At 35.6% G+C, this 21,111-nt stretch overlaps 2 protein-coding genes across 3 annotated transcripts in view; both read left to right on the top strand.

Annotated features, from left to right (window-relative positions):
* Positions 1–1,209: 1,209 nt before the first annotated feature.
* dgat2 (diacylglycerol O-acyltransferase 2) lies at positions 1,210–10,219 on the top strand. The gene is made up of 8 exons (XM_052568253.1): positions 1,210–1,573; positions 2,195–2,323; positions 3,223–3,330; positions 3,458–3,528; positions 5,650–5,854; positions 7,520–7,694; positions 8,215–8,417; positions 8,923–10,219. The coding sequence occupies exons 1-8, from the start codon at positions 1,534–1,536 to the stop codon at positions 9,075–9,077; spliced, it is 1,086 nt and encodes a 361-aa protein (XP_052424213.1). The 5' UTR covers positions 1,210–1,533; the 3' UTR covers positions 9,078–10,219.
* Positions 10,220–11,427: 1,208 nt separating this feature from the next.
* Positions 11,428–21,111, top strand: part of uvrag (UV radiation resistance associated gene) — a 96,672-nt gene continuing 86,988 nt past the window's right edge. The window contains exons 1-7 of one of the 2 annotated variants that reach the window (XM_052567237.1): positions 11,428–11,476; positions 11,561–11,784; positions 15,954–16,071; positions 17,429–17,463; positions 19,675–19,836; positions 19,992–20,066; positions 20,198–20,283. In XM_052567237.1, coding sequence (XP_052423197.1) covers positions 11,677–11,784; positions 15,954–16,071; positions 17,429–17,463; positions 19,675–19,836; positions 19,992–20,066; positions 20,198–20,283 — 584 coding nt within the window. In that variant the 5' untranslated portion in view covers positions 11,428–11,476; positions 11,561–11,676. Of the gene's footprint in view, positions 11,785–15,953; positions 16,072–17,428; positions 17,464–19,674; positions 19,837–19,991; positions 20,067–20,197; positions 20,284–21,111 lie in introns of both variants that reach the window. The other variant, XM_052567236.1, reaches the window with a different exon arrangement.

Raw genomic sequence — 21,111 nt, 5'->3', positions numbered from 1 at the left:
ATTGTTATTTCTTTTAGAACAAAAGAGCAAAGTACAAGTAGACCAGATGCTACTCATTTTATCATTTCAGCAACACCTTATCTGCACCTGCACTAGTCGGTAAAAACATGCATTGTGGATGACTGCTATTGCACAGGTAAAAAAAACAATAAAGACACTTGTAAGAATAATGTTCTGTTTTTCCATGTCTGCTGATGAAGTAAACATTAGGTTACAAGAAAGAAAAAGAATATTGTATAAAGCTGCTGCAAATATATTTTCTCTGTTTACCTTCAGATTATATGAGACATAAGTATGCCAATGTACATCAATTAATGCCAAATGAGTATTTGTCTAATAGAGATAAAAGTTCAAAGACCAAATATATGAGCTCTGCCAAATGGACCTTTGATATTGATACAGTACAAATTACAGTGAGCTTGTGTAATTTACTGTCTAGACTGAATATATTTCCTCATCAAACTGGCTGATTATTGGCACCCTGATTAAAATATCAGTTATACCTACTGTGATATCAGATATAAAAAGACCTAAAGTTAATAGATAAACATAAAATATTATTCAGAACTAGCAGGCTAAGCATTATTTCATAAACGTTAATACTTTAAAAACCCAAATTGCTCAATTTATTAACTCAAAATTGTACACTAAATTGCATTCTATATATACTAAATATCTACTGCTCAGCAAAATACTCTGCATTATCTACGAAGACATAAAAATACATCAAACATAACACATATTTAGGCTATATTTCAAGCAGTTGAGATATACTTGAGCAGCTGCAGATCAGACAGAGATAAAGGTGAGTTGTCTTTTTGCCATCTGAGTGCTGGCCAAGCCTGGTAAGAAGAATAGGCCAATAAAGGTCACTGGACTTGGTGTTGTGAAAACGAAAAACTGTGAATTATGAAACAGTCCTATTGGACATTCTTTAATTTCTCTATTCTGAGGCCGATTGAGTATAATGACCTAAAAAGTGTTATTTTCATTAATATAATAATTCAGCCTTGGTGTAATTTAAATATTTTTAAGTTAAAATATATGAGAAAATAAAAAGTAGTAACTGATTGTTTTTATAAAGACTGGACAATCAGTGCTGGTCAATAAAGTCTGAGGGCGGGGCTAAAGTTTCCTCCATCTGATTGGCTGGGCGACCTTCCCCGTCTAGTTTACCTTCACAGACCTTTAAAACCCCCAGATCAGAGGAAGAAGAGCAAACCATCTCAGCACGGACCTTTGAAAGTTTGACTCTCTAACCAGCTGTTGTAGACGGAAATTAATCAGACAGAAACAGTTTTCTGGGGATTTCAATACTTGAAAACTTTTCGTCTTAAAATATTTCTGAGAGCGAAGGCGGTTATAGTTTGATTGACAGCGCTTTTTATACTCCTCCTTCCGAGGCGCTTAAATGACAAGCGCGCGCCTGTGATCTCGCGGCTGACGCCAGTGCAGAGAGGGATGCTGTAGAGCAGCTCAACTTCCACCAGCGAGATTTATTCTGTTTCATTTATTATTATTCGTACCTCAACCATGAAGACCATACTCGCTGCATATTTTGGTGTGAAAAAGGGTATGTAAAAGTATTTTAAAAAATAATTACGTTCTAATTTAATTGAGTGCTTTATCATTTAATTAAATGTATACATGTAAATGTATGCAAACACATAAAAGTTTAGACATTTAAGTGAGATTAATTCAGTGTCTGACAGCTAATTCTTGTTCTAATCATCGAGAGAAATGTTACAGTGTCTTACTTTGCACTGTGACTGATGTTTGTTATTTTCAGTCAGGAAGGATTCAGTTAATATGGGATTATGTTGTCTTGTGATTGTAGGAGAAGTGTGTGTACTTGTGTTTCACTGCATCTTATCTTTTTGGCACTGTGTAAAATTTGCTAGAGTTTTGTGAATAATGAATTAGAAGTATCACAGTGTTGGTTGTGTGCTCTCATTCTAATAGCAAACGGTCACTAGTTTGTTATTTCATGCATCTTCAGAGAGTATTTCTGAGATTTTGGTATCAGATCACGTCGTTTGCACCAAAAACAACCCAAATGGCACCATTCGTCATAATCATGATGTGCATCTCGGCATTTATTCCTAGGCTTCAGACAAAACTTAATATAGAGAACAAACATTCCCACATCATTAAACTGGTTAATTCTAACTCTCCTTTAAACCCCATAATATAGGCTCAGGCTCCAGCATCCTCTCGGCCTTACACGACCTGCCCTCCGTCCCCTGGCTGACACAATCCAAGATCGTGAAACATCTGCAGATGATCTCTGTCCTGCAGTTTGTCATTACATTTCTTGCCATGGGTGAGTAGAAGAGTTAAGTTTATTAAGAGACTAAAGTCGACAGTTTAGAGAATTTACAATGTAGGACATTGTGTTGCCTTACTGATTTCATATGAAATAATTTCAGTGTTGAAATGAATAGTTCACCTCCCACCCAAAAAATTATGAAAAATTAGTTTAATTACCCTTAGGTCATCCAAGATGTAGATTAGTTTGCAGGAATTTAACATTACATTATTTGCTCACCAGTGGATTCTCTGCTGTGAATGGATGCCGTCAGAATGAGAGTCCAAACAGCTGGCAAAAACATCAAAATAATCCACAAGTAATGCTGTCTATCAATTAACATCTTGTGAAGTGAAGAGCTGTGTTTGTAAGGAAAAACTCCAAAATGTTGCTTCCAGCTAAAATATGCTATCCATAATATTGCTCCAGTGAAACAGTGGTCTTGTCTGATTAAGGAGAGAAATATGCACAGATTAAGCACTGTTTACAAGTGAAAACAGTGCAAATCCATTCTAAACCAGTATGTTGTTGGATTTTGATGTGAGGGATTAACAATGGTAACTCTTTTTGTCTAGAAGTGACTGTTTAAAGTTAAAATGGCTCAAGTGATGGATTTGGTAAACACACATATTTTTGCTTCACATGATGTTAATTGATTGACTGGAGTTATGCGGATTAATTGTGGATTATTGTGATGTTTTTATTAGCTTTTTGGTCACTCATTCTGACAGCACCCATTCATTGCATCCATTGGTGAGCAAGTAATGCAATGCTTAATTTTCTACAAATCTGTACTGATGAAAAAACTAACTTATCTACATGTTGGATGAACTGAAGTTTTGTAAATTCCAGTAAATTTGTATTTTTAGGTGAACTGTTACTCTAAACTCTAAATCCTCTTTTTGCTCTTCTAGGCATTGGCTGCTCTTTGCTGCTGATTTACATGTTTTGCACAGACTGCTGGGTAATTGCCAGCATTTACATCGCCTGGCTGATCTATGACTGGAATACCCCTAATGAAGGTAACCTTTTCATTTTTCTCTCCCCAAATAAAACACGCCATTCAAGATTCAATCTGTTTAGAAATGAAGGATGCTTGTTGTGACTGTGTTTGCATTTGTATTCTTTCTTAATGTTCCAATATCTTAGGAGGCCGCAGATCGTCCTGGGTGAGGAATTGGACTGTGTGGAAATACTTTAGAGACTATTTTCCCATAAGAGTGAGTGATTTTACATCTTATGCAACTTTAAAGTTTAACAAAAATAAAAACTGAACAGCTAATAGTTACATAAATAAAGATCCTCATAGTGGAATTAGGAAATATAAGGACTTTGCAAATGTCAAAGTACAAATACTCCAACATTTATATATAGATTTAAAGAGACAGTTCACGCAAAATGATTCATTATTTACTATTTATTTTCTTTTTCATACAATGTCTTGATATTTCACTTTGGGTATACATTTACGTTCAAAAATTTGGGGTCTGTAATTTTTTTTTTAATGTTCCTCAACCAGATTACATTTATATAAACAGAGATATTTTAAATATTTTTTTAGGATTGTTAAATGGAATGTTCAAAAGAATACAATACAATCTGTAATAATGTGAAAGTCTTTACTGTCACACTTGAACAATTTAATGCATCCTTTCTGAATAAAAGCATTCACTTGTTTTAGAAAATAATTACTGACCCAGACATTTGAATTGTGGTATATTCCACAATTATATATTATATATTCCTGTCAGCTAAAATGTTTAAATATGCATTGATAACTCTGTTAAGTGCAAAGGGGAAAAGATAAAAAATACTTTTCATCAGCCATTAGTTTTATCCTGTTCTTTTCTCTGCTTGACATTGCTCTTGGGTTGGGTGGATCTGATGAGTTGTAAGTGCACTGCTAGACTTTGCTCGTCCTGCTCAGCGAAGCTTAATCACTGAGTACTGGTTTTTCTGTTTGTATCTTACTTATATGCATGGTAGAGTACAGGCCTCTGTAGAACAACTAGGTGTTTCAGAAAATTTACTAGCACTAAATTATGAGTCAAACACATTATTATCATACACAGAGATAATGAAAGAGAATAAACGTAAACTATTATCTCTCTGACACACTTTCTCTATAGTACAAATCCTGGCCTAAGAAACGGTAATTTAATGCAAATGTTAATTTTAAGTATTCATATTAAATCAAAACCACATTCAACACACAAACACACACACACACACACACACGCTAGATACAATTGTTAGTGGAAATTTTATATATATAAAAAATATTATAGATAAAAAATGTTTTGACTTGGACTAGAAAGCAAACACCTGGCAACCCAGTATTCACGTAACGATGTAGTAAAAACCTGGCAACCCTGGCAATCACATAACAATGCAGTAAAAACACTTACAGGTGTGGTCACATTTACCATTGTTTGGCAAATTTTCAGGAATCCACACAATTGGGAACTTCTTTCATGAAGGTGAAAGACTTTCGCCCGAGATTTCGCAACAGGTTTTAGTTTGAAATGCGAATTTGCCAAATTGAACAACGGAAAGTTGCTTGCTTTGGAAGTAACTTCATACATCACTATTGTCAATGAATCTGTTTTATCCATAAAATTTAGCTAATGTGACCGTACCTTTGGAAAATCTTAGCAACTGCATAGCAATGTTATGTTAACCACTCACAAAACACCATACAATGATAAAAATAACATGAAGTTATCTATAGCAAAGAGGTATTGTTTTGAGACTTAATCTGAAAAACAAGGGCACCAGCAAACATTCCATAGGCTAGACTTTGTCTAAGCCTCTTCCAGGCGGTTAAACCATCCCGTCTTAAAACCATTGTTTTTTTTTCTTCCATTAATGTCATTATGCAACAATGCCTGTTTGATTAGCTGTTCTAATGTACAAAGGCTATGCAGCTTTTACACTCTGTACATACACTGAGTGCATTCGCTTCCTTTTAAGATGGTAACTGGTGCTCCATTCTAATATCTACTGCAAGCCAATGTCTGTCCTTAATTATCTGCTGAAAAGAATATATATTAGGACAGCAGATAAGTGCTTAATGATAATTCTTGATAAGAAAATGTGTTTGTGAACAATATAATGTACACACAGTACAGTAATTGTAACTGTGTCAGAGTAAAGAGCGTTTATTGCCTTTATATAAAGTATGTCATTACTGACCTTTGTCCTAAATCTTGGAAAATAGGTCTGTTTAATGCAAAATACATATTCAACAGCTGTTAAAATGAATGAATTTGATCATTTCCCACGTTGAATTTGGCCTTCGTATTTGAATTAATCACAGTTTTCTCATTGATTATTTTCAGCTCATCAAGACACATAACCTGCTTCCCAGCCGAAACTACATTTTTGGCTATCACCCTCATGGCATCTTCTGTTTTGGTGGTTTTTGTAACTTTGGGACGGAGGCCACAGGATTCTCCAAGATATTCCCTGGAATCAAGCCGTCTCTAGCTACATTAGCAGGAAACTTCCGCTTGCCAGTGTTAAGGGAGTACCTGATGTCTGGAGGTAAATATAGTTTCATGTATTCATTGCCTGTAGTTGCATCATGTGAGTGAAGAACAAACTGAAACAATGCATGAAGTTTATTTTAATTAAAAAGAAGGCCATTCTTTTCCTCTCTGTGTTGTAGATAAGAACCCTACAGTCTATAAAGGACCTCTAAACTTTGTCCTTTTGCACTGCCCTACTTGTGCTGATGTCAATATCTTTAAAGAACTTCTGTTGGAACCTGCCCTATGTTCCCTGAGATTGATAGAATTTTCTTCCACTCTCTTAGAGGAAACAAACGTCAATACACTCTGAAAAATGCTGGGATAAAAACAACCCAACTTGGGTTATTTTGGTTACACTAAACAAGGCTAGTTAGTGCGATTCCAAAACAGCGCCAATCGACGTGGAAATTTGTGTGGGTGATTTACTAACAACGCACAAATTAAGAAACACAGATGCAACATCTACTAATTTATAAATTGAACAACGCAATATATCAAGTGCAGCGCAAATTAGTGTAGTTGCAAATAAATAAATAAATTAGCCACAGTACATTGAAAAGAAATGGATCCCAAACAATTCAAGTAATGCTCAATGAAGAGCCAAATGGCCTTCAGCTCCCCCTCTTTGGATATCCAGCTCCACCTATGTGGAACTAATGGGTGGAGTTATGTGTAGCGATAGGGTAAAAGGTAGGGTTAGGGTTAGGTTTTCAAAATTTAGGGTTTCCAGAATTTTGATAGACCAAGTATTGCGTGACTCCTAGTTGTGGGTTCCAAGTCTTCTTTGCTTCTCCTGAAACAAATAAAAAATAACATGGCTTGTCAAATTATTTGTTCAGATAACTGACAGTCACCACTGATAAGCTACTAGTAAAAATAGTAGAAACTTAATTTTCTGTAAAGTTGGCTTGCAACAAATTGTATCGTAAAAAACGCTATACAAATAAACTTGAATTGAATTTCAAAAATGTGTTCTTCTGGCATTCCAAATAAATGAATATGTGTGGAAAAAAATCCTCTCCCTTCTACCACATGTTCTTTGTGGTGCCTCTTCCTAACAACAACAACGGCAGCCATTTCAAGTGCAAAATAGTTTAAGACATGCTTTTTTTGGGCATTAAATAATGTTAATATTATTAAAGTGCAAACATTGCGTAAATCATTTGAATATCCCATAAATTTTGCATCTGAAAGAGAAATGCCTACAAATTCATATTCCATAAGGTTAGGTGCAAAAATAACTGTCCATGCCTGTTCAGTGTGAATTCTTCACTGCGCGTCTTTAGTAAATTAACGCCAAAGGCGGTTTGCGCTAGTGCAAGCTTTTAGTAAAACTGGCCCCAAGGATTTAAAAATGTCATTCAAACAACAGTTTTTTTATCTAAATATTTTGACCAAAACCTTGAAGTAGCCGCTGATATTATAGGTTATTGTTTCAGTAAGTTAACAACACATTTGCATGTTTATGTATCTCTGTTGTTGATTCAATGCAATATTAAACACACACAGGTAAAGAAATAAACATTTCAGCTTTTTTATTAAGCGTGTTTTTATTTGAAAATGATTCATTTAGGTCAATTCAATTTTACATTTCTTTGATTTGTTTAACTTTTCATAAACTCAAGAACCCCTGTAGTTCCTTCACAAACCCCCAGTTTGGGACTCTTCTGTTTTTCAGGTATCTGCCCAGTAAACCGTAACTCCATTGACTACCTCCTGTCTAGGAACGGTATGGGCAACGCTGTGGTCATCGTGATCGGAGGGGCTGCAGAGTCTCTGGACTGCGCCCCAGGAGTGAACTCTGTCACGCTGAAAAAACGCAAAGGCTTTGTGAAGCTGGCCCTCAAGCAAGGGTGAGAACTGCAAATCAGCGCTATTGCTTTACTCCACAAAACTTAATAAAAGTTCACTGTGCTGGTTATGTTAGCTGGTAGTAGCTTGAGTTTTTCCTGAAATGCTGTCTCCTCTGATTCAGGTTCTCTTGTCAAGCAATAAATAAGACAGAATGAGAATAAGCCCCTTGAGAAATAAGCCCTTGCTGGGTTAGCAAATCAGTTTTGAGTGAAGCCTATTAAGCAGTATTTTGTGATCGGAAATGTGGAGAAACAATGAGAATATTTGCTGAATTAAGCTACATCATTACAAAGCAATAGTAATGAGAAAATCCTAAACTATTAAATCTCATATAATAAGCATTTATCCTAATAAGCAAGTTCCTAAAGTTCAAATTCTTTTCTTTTCTCACAAAACTGTATGACAAAATTACACTGAAGTAGTTTTTTTTTTTTTTTATGTGAACTTGCCGATTCTCTTTGTGTTTTAAAAGATGTGTTTGCCATTTTTATAACTTTTAACTTCCTGTTCCTCTCTCAGGGCTGATCTGGTGCCTGTCTACTCGTTTGGTGAGAATGAGGCTTACAAACAGCTGATTTTTGACGATGATTCTTGGTGGCGCACGATTCAAAAGAGGCTTCAGAAAATGTTAGGCTTTGCCCCATGCCTGTTTCATGGCTGTGGACTGTTCTACCCTGAGTCCTGGGGCATTGTACCATATTGCAAACCCATTACTACTGTTGGTGAGTAATGCCTTTTGCTAAATTATACATAAATATTTTGCTATATACTGTGTATATATATATATATATATATATATATATATATATATATATATATATATATATATATATATATATATATATATATATATATTATTTTTTTTTATTATTATTATTATTTTTTTATTATTATAGTGTATTTAGGTTATCTATATTCACACTTTATATTGTTTTATTTACAGGTTTCATGTTTATAACATAATACATGTGTGTTTTGAATCCTGCTAGCTTTAAACTAGCACAAAACAGAAAGCTGTTTTACACGGGTTATAATGAAACAACCTAAATATAGTTAAATACAGTTCAAGGACAGTCTGCATGTTGATAGAACTGCTCTTTCAGATTGAAGTCAATATTTGCTGACATCAGAACCACATTAATGGTTAAAATGTAGTCATTTGTTGACATGATCTTGGTTTAACTTGGGTCTGTGAATGATTTGTTTTAATGTTTCTTTTTTCTTCAGTTGGTGAACCCATCACAGTTCCAAAAATCGAGGAGCCGAGTCAGGACGTCATAGACATGTACCATGCCATGTACATCAGGTCCCTCAAGTCTCTCTTTGACAATTACAAGACCCGTTTTGGTCTAAATGAAAGTGACACCCTTCAAATTCAATGAAAGGCAGCATTGAGGAATAATAACTGTATAAAAGAACACTCTGCCTCCCAACTAAAGTGCCTGTTCAGAGAAGGTGAAAGAAATCAATGCTGTTTCTACTCATTCAGTACAGTAAACAGTACTAGTGTACAACTGTAAAGTAAATCTAGCCTGATTCACTTCTGCTTATTGCCACTGGGTGGCATTATGCAATAAATACTACACCAATTGCTACATGAAGTATGCTAGATTTCAAAGCTGGTGGACGTAGATATTCCTCAATATATGGCAATACATTTACAAGTAATCTATTTAAGGTTTAATTTAAATGCTGTACTATGTAAAAGCACATTTTGTTTGCCCCATTATATTATTTTACTGCACAAGCAATGCAATTATTGTGAGTTTTGCCTCACTGAAAATCACAGGGTGGTTGTGTAACCAAATAGAGGAGGTGAAGCAAAAGTGTGATTCGTCTGTTGGAATAAGTTGGAACAAAAGTAAATATGACAGGGTGTTTTGCTTTTAAGAAAATGATCCTATTTGATCATAGATTAAGTGAGATCCAGAAGGTGAAGATTATAATGAATGCCCGTAAATGTGTGATAGTATTATCGTAATGCTAATAAATGCGCATGGTCATTTTATTTTGCAAGACAATTGATAATTTACCACAGAAGTATAAATTCTGCATATATAAGTTGCACATGCTTTGTTGAGCTCAGTTTACATGCTACTAATAGTTCAGTTTTCAGCATGTTATTTGACATCAACATTTCATCTCATTTACATACTGGAGAGACCTCAAACATGTGTTTGCATGCCAAATCAAATATTTGTTTTTGAATGTCAAATAACTTCAATTCAAGTGCCGAAATGTATTTATGCTTAAAATGTTAAACTGCGATATTAAAGTTGTTATTGTGTTTGATTATTTAATGGATTTAGGGGACCTGCAGCACTTCACTGGTGGATAATAAACATTTACATGCTGACATTTAACCAAAGATTCACAGTTTTGACTAACTGCCTTTTAAGGTTCGAATATGCAAATAATGCTGCAGTGTCCATCTCTGATATCAGTTGTCAATGATGTCTATGAAATCCTGATTCTTTAAAGTAAACTTTTATATATTTTCAGAATAAACGTTTATGGAAAAGTACTATGTCTGTCCTGTTTTGAGCCACAACACTGTCCTTGACACACAGCACCTATTCCTATCTTTAAACCCAGCCTTAGGTTTTTTTTTCTTTTCTTTTTTTATTAGAGATTTATGCAACAGTTCCAGATTATTAGTCCAATGTCCACAGGCCATGTGATATAGTTCTTGAAATTAATCAATATATAAAAATCTGTATCCTCTGAACAAATAAAACATAATAAGCTTGAAGATTTATTTTCGGATAAACTAATATATGGCTTTGATAAACCAAATAACACTTTGTAATTCACATTCACAGAAAAATCCAGTATATCTTTGAGATACATCATATGATTTATCACAGGAACACGTACCGTATAGACATAAACAAAGCAAGTAAACACTGAACTATACTGAAATATTTATATAAACGTCTATTTTTAATAGCCCAAAAATAAATAGGTTACTCCTTGTTTTCCAAATTTCCTTAAATTTTTTTTTTTAATTTGATCTAAGAATCAAAATATTTAATTTTAAATATTTAAATTATATATGATCAGTGATTCATTGTAACTTGTTTATATTATTTGTATATTATTATAATTTTTTTTATTAGAAACAAGGTTTTCAAGACGATTGACTTATTATTAATAAAGTTGGGCAATGGCGCCCTCTTGTGCTCCATGTATATATATATATATCTATATATCTATATATATATATATATATATATATATATATATATATATATATATATATATATATATATATATATATATATATATATATATATATATAATAAAAATAATAATGATAATATTAATAATTGATTATGTTAGTGTACATATTCAACATTTTGGTATCATTTACAAAAAACTCTTTGTTCAGCGAACTGTACTTTTATCGTTTTATGTATACAAGAACCCTGACAGTTTGTCAATATATTACACATTATACATTTCAGGCTCGTATCAGTGCAATGCTCAGTGTGGTATTGCGTTTAACGGGAGAACAAACGGTTTTAATTCAGTACTCCGCCCCGTTTAGATCACGTTACTCAACACGGCTCCTCACTTCCTCATATTTGTAGGAACACTGAGCGCACCATGAGTTTCTAAAGGCCTCCTCCCGCCCTTTTTCTTTTGATTGACAAGCTGTTCACCAATCAACTCAGAATATCCATTTACGTCACCAAACATCTATTTTACTGACAGCTTCTTCAGCCAATAGGCATCATGCGAGGGTTTGCCGATCAAGGTCGCGGTAATGGCTTCCTAGGCAAGACTTACTTTGTTTATGCCGCCGTAGGGACTCCAGTAACAGCGTTTAGCGTGCTCACTGTACCATTACGTTACATTACAGAGCTGCACGTTTGCGAAGAAAGTTCAGAAACTGACACCTTCGTGCGCGGGAGTTTCTCGCCGATGGGGCTGAGTTGTGTGGCTGAATGAGGCGAGCGCCTGTGGTTCCGTAGAAGGATGAACTCCATCGCCGGTCGGGATCTCGCAGTGTCCGCTGGAGCTGTCAGCAGCACCCCCGGAGCAGCATCCTCCAGAGTCCTGCATGTGGAGCTCACATCACAACAGGTAACGTTACACCTGCAGCATCCAGCCACGAGCTCTATATGTGCCTGGTTATAGTGAGTAATGTCTAGCGGATCTGTTTGTGCATGTGTCACATATAACCGGATGATCATAACACTGGGCCTCCATGTCCAGTTAAGCTCTGGTCAGCTTTTATGAATGCAGCAGTGGAGTTTGAAATATAAATACGAGAAGTAATAATTAAGACGTTGTTAATAATAAAGCGCTGTCTTGTTTATTAAATATACTAGACCGGTTATACTGTGAGTGTCTGGTTGTCTTGTCACGATGGATCTCCAAACTCCAACACAAATAAAAAATAGACCTAGCAGACAGCATCCTAATATGTATTATCCATGCTTCAAAGACCTTGGAAATGGTTAGAAAGGCTGTAGTGTTGCTGTCTTCTAGAGTGAGCTGTGTGAACTGCAGATTTTTTGACAGCACTGACATAACTGACTAGGAATGATGTCATACTGTAAGATTGGCACACATTGTTTTGGGGGGTATACAAAGAAAGACCTTAGGTTATTAATGTTTGATTCACTTGGTTTCTTGTTAGAGTTTAGTCGTTGATATTTATATGGTTTTTCATCCAGAAAACATTGTTGTTATATTTGTGTATATATTATGTGTTGAATTAAAAAAAGACACATTCAAATTTATTTCAGGGACAATTTGCATATTCTGTATTGTTGTTGTAATACTTGAGATTGCCATTAGAGAGTAGCTTTGATTGTATGTGATGTAATAATTGCAGTGTTGCAATACACACATCACTTATACATGCCCTGAATGTGATCGACTGTTTAATCACATTACTGGTTCCCGGGAAGCGTTTTTCGCAGGTTTTCCTGTAAAGCAGTGTCTGTTGATGACTTGGCATTCTGTGAGGGGAAATGTTGCATTACCTAACGCTGCAAACATGTTGTGTCATGGCTTTAAGTAAAGAGTGCTTTCATGCAGGTATAACCAAACCAGATTTTTTCATAATATAATATCATTTTAAATGTAAGTTAATTAAAAAAAAAAATTCATTTGGAGTGTGGCCAGTAATATATTCCAATGCTTCAGTTTATACCAGTGCTTGTAATATCTTGTATGTTTCAAGTGTTTAATTTATAGGGCTGTATGTTTAAAGTAAATTTAAAGTACTTACAAACCTGCTGTTGTCAACAAAAGAGAAGCTTTAAGGTCTTCCTGCATTTTTCCGTTAAAAATGCTTGATGGTTTCACGTTTGAAAATGAAAAAGATTTCGACAGTCATAAATATTTTTATTGTAATTTTGTAGATGTACTGTACAACGAAATAATATAATAATAAATAATATTTTTAAATATATTTTACCTTAAATGCTCTTTTTTATTTTACAGCGAAATTTAAAAAAAAGTAATATTTCTTTTTTAATAATGCAATTTAGTAGTAGTTTTAATAATCGTCTTTAATAATTCTAATAATAACAATTTGTAATAATAATAATTGTTTTATAGTTATATTGGTATAATCTAAAAACTTTTGGCCAAACAAGCAGTGCCAGTCTGGAGCTTTTTTAAATCACATTTTAAGTTTCAATTGCAATTTTTATCAGAATTTTTTTTACTGTTTTCAAAAACTGAAATGTGAAACTAAATGTGAAGTCTCTGTCACAAGATAGTGGGTTGTCAGAGCTTGTCGCACCTGTCTGAATTGTATTTTACAGGAAATGGTTGTTATGACACCAATTGCTTTGACACTCACACCAGTCACTTGTGACTCTTGAGGCAAAGTCCTAAAGGCCCACTGTTATGGACTACAAATGACCTCTGTCACACCATTGAACTCCAGTCATTTCTTGCGCAGCTGAAGAGCGATGCTATTCAATGTGATGCAATTCATCAACTTCAGCATTAAGTCATGCTTGATTTGGTGTTTCGGTTTCATTTAGCTGTTTGAAACAGCTGTGAATTGCCTAATAAAGGAAAGTTGATCATACGCTAGCTTGTTTGTTCCTGTGCTAGTTAAGTAGTCTGTTAACCTACTTAACTGTACCACTGAACTTCTGCATGTCAGAGTCTGGGACAAGTCTGGGACCCTGGATGTTCCTCAGTGTTTTGTTGTCTGAAACAAGACAGAAATGGGGGGAAAACTGAACAAAGCATGGTGTTGTTTCTGTAGCTTCAGTAATCCTGTGGGGCATCCCATGACTTAGATTTAGTGTTTAATGCCTCATGGATGGTGCTGGTAATTCTGGTTGTGATGATGAAAGCAGATCAGGTGAAGACTTTAATGTGCTGAGCTCATGCAACATCCTTTCTGGGGTCCCATTGTAGACCTGGGCCCGTATTCATAAAGAATCTTAATGCAAAAAGTAGCTCCTAGTGACAAAATTCTAAGAAAATTCTTAGAAATGTGGGCATTTACTCTTAAAATTAAAGAAAAAATCCTAGTAAAGAAAAAAGTAATTCAGAAAGCATCTAAACCCTTAAAAGAGGTCTTAAGGTCAAACTTGTTAGGAGCACAGATGAGGACTTTTAAGAGGCTTAAGAGTTTCTTTAGCAGAGGAGAAAATGGCAGGAAGACGAAGAGGCAGAAGAAATGTGTTGCAGACAATGGATGACAGTGAGTAAATAAGACACTATAGATTAGATCGTGCAGGGATCATGTTCTAGACGTGCTAACATCTCCGACACAGCGCAGAAATGCCATAACGCCAGAATTTAAAGTAATCACTACATTACAATATTTGGCAACTGGGAAAATGCAACAATGCAATAGTGATGATTTGGGTCTGTCACAACCTTCTGTAAGCAGAGTGATCACACAAACAATTACAGCACTTTCAGAACATCTTATTGTGTCGCAGTTCATTTCGTTTCAACTGGACATTCCCACCTTGCAGGCTCAAAAAACTGCATTTATGAATATAGCAGGCTTATAGGTGCGCACAAGCAGGGGGAATGAACCGTTAATAGTTTGTGCTATACGCTCCCATGTCTGCTTCTTGTCCCTTGCTGTGACACCCGGCCTGAATTTTCCTTTAAGAATGGCCTTGTGTTCATCCACTAACTGGGCTAACAGTAAACACTGCTCCTCTGTCCAGTTTGGCTTTCTTGCTCCTTCTTGGTTTTGATTCCATGTTTGATACATTAAAACCAACATTCAAACCGCCACTTAAGTAGGACAGCAATCACTGTAATTGGAAAGAGTGGAACAATTTTTATCATTCTAAGCCAGTCAAATACCTTATAGGACATAAAAAGCAAGGTTAATAAAAAAAAAAAAAAAGGTTTATATACACACATATAATGTGTGTGTGTGTGTGAGAGAGAGAGAACGGTCAAATAAGAAAAGTTACGCATGTAAATTCAAAGTGAGAATTAGAATAGACCCTATACTTAAAATCACTCTTTTTTTTTTTTTTTTCTTCTTCTTGGACAACCAACCAATCACAGTCTTCAAAAGATTGTGTCATACATAGCAACGGGGTCAACCCCGCCTCCTCACTAAGATTAAAGTTTTTGTCTTTTTCTTACTCAGAGTTGCTCTCAGATCGGTCCCGACTCACTCTTAAGCAAAGACTCCTACGTAAAAGTTTTTAAGCTAAATTAAGAGTTTTCTGAGAGGATTCTTAGAATCTTTATGAATACGGGCCTCTTTCTTGTTTTTTCCTTCTTTTTAACCTACAAATGCTCTAATTAAGGTAAACCTCCATGCCTTCCAATTCCCTTTTCCCTTGACTCCTTCAAAGCGGTGGATTTGTGCCAGATGTGTGTCAGTGATGTCATGTTTTGGTCAGGGTGGAGGACTTGGCTTAGTAGTGACGTGAGACGCACAATGATGTTTTGTGTCTGTGTGTGTTGGTTTGTTCTTGTTCACATTTGCTTGTGACTGTGTTATCAGTGATTTGAACTCTTAGAAATGTCACAATGATTCCCATTGACTGCTCAAATCACATTGACAAAAGCCATCGTAAACTCATTGCTTGTGAATTAAAGATCATACTGTATGCTTTTTTCACAAAAAATTATGAAAACATTTACTTATTATGCTTGATTGCTAGAAAGAGTTTAATGTACAGATTCTGAAATAAAGTATTAATGATGTTAAATGGCATCCTTAAAATGCTAATAACATCTTGGCTATTGCTCTTTTTTTTCTCTCATGGACTGTCTTTCTTTCTTTGTCCCGACAGAGGCGTTTACGTCACTTGCGGAGCATAGCAGCACGTAACATTGTGAACAAGAATGGCTCTCCTCTGCTTGACACTTACTTCACCCTTCACCTCAGCCAGGAAGATCGGATATCACGAGGTGACTGATGCCAGCTGAACTGGCTGCTTCTCTCTGATTCTTCTCTTAATTTATTAATTACACTGCAGTGTGTCATTTCTGTGTCACCAGTGACACCATAAAAACAAAAACAAAAAAATAACTGACTGTTTTCAGTTTTTCCAAACACTCAAATTGCCTTTCAAGAGATGGCCACACCCCCAGAATCACACTATTGGTTGAGCTGTTGTCAGGCTGGTTATGCTCAGATAAACCTTGCAATGTTTTGATAGTGCTATAGTGTTAAAGGGATAGTTCCCCCAAAAAAGAAAATTATGTCATTAATAACTCACCCTCATGTCGTTCCAAACCTGTAAGACCTCCATTTATCTTCGGAACACAGTTTAAGATATTTTAGATTTAGTCCGAGAGCTCCTAGTCCCTCCATTGAAGCTGTGTGTACTGTATACTGTCCATGTCCAGAAAGGTAAGAAAAACATCTTCAAAGTAGTCCATGTGACATCAGAGGGTCAGTTAGAATATTTTGAAGCATCGAAAATACATTTTGGTCCAAAAATAGCAAAAACTACGACTTTATTCAGCATTGTCTTCTCTTCCGTGTCTGTTGTAAGACAGTTCAAATCAAAGCAGTTTGTCATATCTGGTTCGCGAATGAATCATTCGATGTAACCGGATCTTTTGAACCAGTTCACCAAATCGAACTGAATCGTTTTAAACGGTTTTCATCTCTAATACGCATTAATCCACAAATGACTTAAGCTGTTAACTTGTTTAATGTGGCTGACACTCCCTCTGAGTTCAAACAAACCAATATCCCGGAGTAATTCATGCACTCAAACAGTACACTGACTGAACTAATTGGAAATTAAAATGACTGTTTTTTACTTTGGTATTAATTGCAATTACTTCTGTGATACAATTGATACAAACTGAAATTTCAGCAGACATTACTCCAGTCTTCAGTTTCACACGATTCTGATTTGGTGCTCAAGGAACATTTCTTATTTTTATCGATGTTGCAAACAATTGTGCTGCTTAATATTTTTGTGGACACTCTTTGATATACACACATATATCAAATATATATATATATATATATATATATATATATATATATATATATATATATATATATATACACACACTATCGTAACTAACTATCGAAAGCACTGATTTGAAACAGAAATCTTTTGTAACATTATAAATGTCTTTGCTGTTACTTTTCATCAAATGAATGCATCCTTGCTGAATAAACATATTAATTTCCTAACAGACAGAAACTTACTGACCCTAAACTTTTGTACTGTAGTGTGTCCTGTAAGTCGCAATGAATTTAAAAGCTTTTGAATGACTTCTAACCTTCTCTTTTCCTTTCCAGATTTTTATAAGAGTGAAGTCATCCGAGACTCATTGGTGAGTGCTTTTGATTTCATTGGTGTTTGGTCATGCGATTTAATGTCTGTTATTATAAAATGTGAAACAAAAGACAGAGCAAAGCATATCATAGCTTAGGAGCGTGGTGTATTGTAACATGATATAGCACTGCATATCAGCGTTGTCCCATCTGGATTTATGTTCTGCTTTCAGATAAGAAAAAATTACATTTCTTTTAATTTAATCACAAATGTCCTTAATCTGAGTTAAATCTTACAGGACTGCTGAAAGATTTACCACAGTTTCCATAGTTTTTATCACTGTGAAACCACTTAAATTAAATTGGACCTTGGAACAGTTTAAGACACTTTTTGTCTTATTTGTTAATATTTGTGGATGTTATTGACAGAAATTATGGTTACCAAAGTATATTTTACACAGTCGTTTTTTAAGTTGATTCAAATGTTGTCCCTTAAAGATGAGGTGTATAATTTTGTTATGCTAAAACTGTGATGACTGTGGCTTTGTGGTTGCATGCAGAGTCTTCCTTACAACAGAAGCAGCGGCTCAACCAATGGTGTGAGTTTGGGGGCGGAACTATCTGTTTGACAAACCAATGACTGATGGGGAAGCGTGTAGGGAAACCTTTTTGAAAACAGTCATAATTTCTAGGACTAGCAGTTTAGAAATTACACACTTCACCTTTAATTTTTGCTGAAAGCATCAGTAGGTACCATATAATTATACTTTTTAGCCTTAATAATAAGAGTTTTAATCATGTTAAAAAAAGACTGACCTAGAACTGACCTGGCAGTGTATATAAAAAGGCAATTCTGTTTCAATGTTCTCCTCAAAACCCAAAGCATCAGGACTTCATCTTTACACATATGGCAGGTCTACCCTCTCACCTACACATAAAAGGCATTGATACAGCTCCATTTACTGATATAAAACAGGTTTGCTAAATGGGCTTTTCGGGGTCGCACCAGCAACCTTTCACTTTTGAAACAATCTTTTTATTTTAATACACCAAGTGGGCCTCTGAGCCTCTCGAACGGATGTTTCTCCCGTCATTGGAGACTGGAAAGCAGTTTAACGACCATGTGGTCACTCTGTCCAAGCCTGTTATTCTGCTGAAAAACATTGACGCATAGCAACCGCTGAAGTGTGAAGAAAATGACCGCACAATACATAAAAGCATACAATTATATTTAGCATATGTGATTTATATAAACATGATTTAAATATTGTGTTCTGGTCTGTTATCTAGACTGTAAGGAACATTTTAATAATAATGGTAATGATTTGAAGTATTATAGGCTGTGAATGCTGTATTTATTAGTGTGTTTTCAGATTAAATGACACAGCTATAAAGACAAGTTTACAGCTGGAGGCCTGTTCTTTAATTCTGGGCGTGCTTTTCTTTCTATTTATGAAGTAGGCAGAGCTCTATTGAATGTAGTTGTTTATTATTACTTTTACAAGTCAATGTTCATTCAGTTAAGTGTTATATCATGGCTGGTGGTCTGTAATTTTGTCTATTGCATCTCCCTGCTCGTCTTCAAGGTTATTAGAGCAAAAATTGGACATTACAGCAGATCAGAATTGCGGTAGTTTTGAAATAACCACACACACAGTCTGTTTAGAGACCAACTGTATATTTGACTGTTTAAAATCATTTCAAAGGACTAATATAAACCTTTGTATCCGATACTGTTTTGTTCAACATGGTCAAAAACGTGCACCACTCTTCCCCTTTTTTGGTTTCTTAATTTCCCTTACTTATTGACTTCCTGTCCTTCTGTAACGCTTTCCTCTTTTGTGAAATAATCATATAATCATCCCTTCATTTCATACACTCGGGTGGTCAAGTTGATGGCTGTTTTGTATTTATTTCTGCTGACCTAGTGACTATTATGCTAGTTTTGTCAGCTGCACATCCTTTTGGAGGAAGACCCTTTTTAACCTCCAGTTTCACAAATCTGTTTCTGCTGTCAGTCTTTGAAAGCTTGGCTTCATTTTGCTGCATCATTGACTATGATGACAGGCCACGCTCATGCATTATTATTAACAAAATCAGTATGTTTCACAGTCTAAATTGCCGTTGTCTTTGATCATATATCGTGGCTGAATGTATGTCGTTATCAGTTTATTGATGCCCGGTAAGGGAAAATCTGTATCCGTAGTAGCAGGACAAAGTTATTTGACCTTGCATGTGTTCATAATTTTAGTTTGTTTGTGTTTTTTCAGAACCCAACATGGAGGAGCTTAGATTTCGCAATGCTTCCAGATCTCTTGGACACATCTGTGTCGTGTTTTGTGGTGAGAATATGGGGTGGGAGGGAAGAACAGTACCAACTGCTTATTGAGTGGAAGGTCAACCTAGATGGGCTAAGATACACAGGACAACAGGTGAGGAGTCAAATGTATACATTCACACTCGCATCTCTTTCTTTCCCTTTTTTTCCTAATAAAAAAGAGTTTGAGTCTTTGATTTCGGTTGTCAATTTTGGTTTAAATACACATCCAAACAAAACTGTTATTTCTTTCTGTTTATTTTGCATCAGATTCGCTCAAGAAGTCCAAATGAGATCATCTTTGGACTGAACGATGGCTACTATGCAGCTGAGTTTGATCAGAAGGTATCCAGGCCATCTTCAAACCTTGTCATCTATCAGAGCTCGAATTCACTCATATCTCTTGGGTTTTTCATTCTTCATACGGTAAGAAGAGACTCTTTGTGAAAACTCATGGGCTGTTTTCTTTCCCACAGGAAAACTCTGACAGGAAGAAGAACAGTTTGCTTCAGGTGGACCAGAGCTCTGTCAGAAACTCCTACAGTGTTTTCTCTTTACTGAGGTGAGACAGGCTCAGTTTAAAAATAAATTCTGATAGAAAACAGGACTTTCTGGTTTTATTTCACTTTTACATTCACAGTGCAAAGCTCCTTCCAAAATTTTGTACTTAAGGGGAAACAATATGATAAAATTCTACAAAAGTGTAGTTGTTTAAAGACTAATCATAATAATAATGCATCTGCAGTGTTTTGATTTTATTAACACAGCGCTGGCTGTTGCGTGAAAAATAGGAATTTCATTCCTACGGGAACAGCATTTGCTCTTAACACATGTGCAGCTCCAATGAAACTCCCTCAGTTGCTTTCCAGAATTTTATTATCCTCCCATCTGAGACCCAGAAGCAGTTTCCTCATCAAAGTCAAGAAACGTTCCCTTCCTCGTCCGCCAGATAGCGCTCTGTGCATTTTTTTCCCCCAAATTGGACCCCTGCTGCAGGGTGGCGTCTCATTCTTCTGCCAAAGATGACTGATGTTTTTGCAGTCTTGGAAAGCTGTAATCCTTGGATAAAAGACCTGATGGATGAGGAGCGCAGGAAATCAAGGAATAAAAATGAGTCCACCTTGTCATAGCGTTGATGTTGGCTTAATGTTCTGCTGTAGCTTGACTGCAGCACCAGATGGCAGCAGCTCTCTTCTAATCCAAATATGTTTTGGAAAGACGAGAGTGTTAAGTAACTGTGACACACTTCCCATATTCAGATTTATCTGTGTGAACACACTTCTGCAGTGTTACAGTGTCAACATTATATATCTGAAGAAACCTCTTTGATCCCACAGATGTTGTTGAGAAGCACACAAGCTGTAAACGCTCCATTATTGTTTAGTTTCCC

The sequence above is a fragment of the Carassius gibelio genome, chromosome B10 (assembly GCF_023724105.1).
Source record: "Carassius gibelio isolate Cgi1373 ecotype wild population from Czech Republic chromosome B10, carGib1.2-hapl.c, whole genome shotgun sequence".
NCBI classification, from domain to species: domain Eukaryota; kingdom Metazoa; phylum Chordata; class Actinopteri; order Cypriniformes; family Cyprinidae; genus Carassius; species Carassius gibelio.
Note: the sequence above shows the minus strand (reverse complement) of the source record. Positions and strands in the feature narration are given on the sequence as shown.

Bases quoted from the DNA above. Each gene is read 5' to 3' on its own strand.
- dgat2 (XM_052568253.1), top strand. From the start codon at position 1,534: ATGAAGACCATACTCGCTGCATATTTTGGTGTGAAAAAGG. The intron at 5,855-7,519 runs GTAAATATAGTT...TCTGTTTTTCAG, and splicing joins GGAGTACCTGATGTCTGGAG to GTATCTGCCCAGTAAACCGT. The intron at 7,695-8,214 runs GTGAGAACTGCA...TTCCTCTCTCAG, and splicing joins AAGCTGGCCCTCAAGCAAGG to GGCTGATCTGGTGCCTGTCT.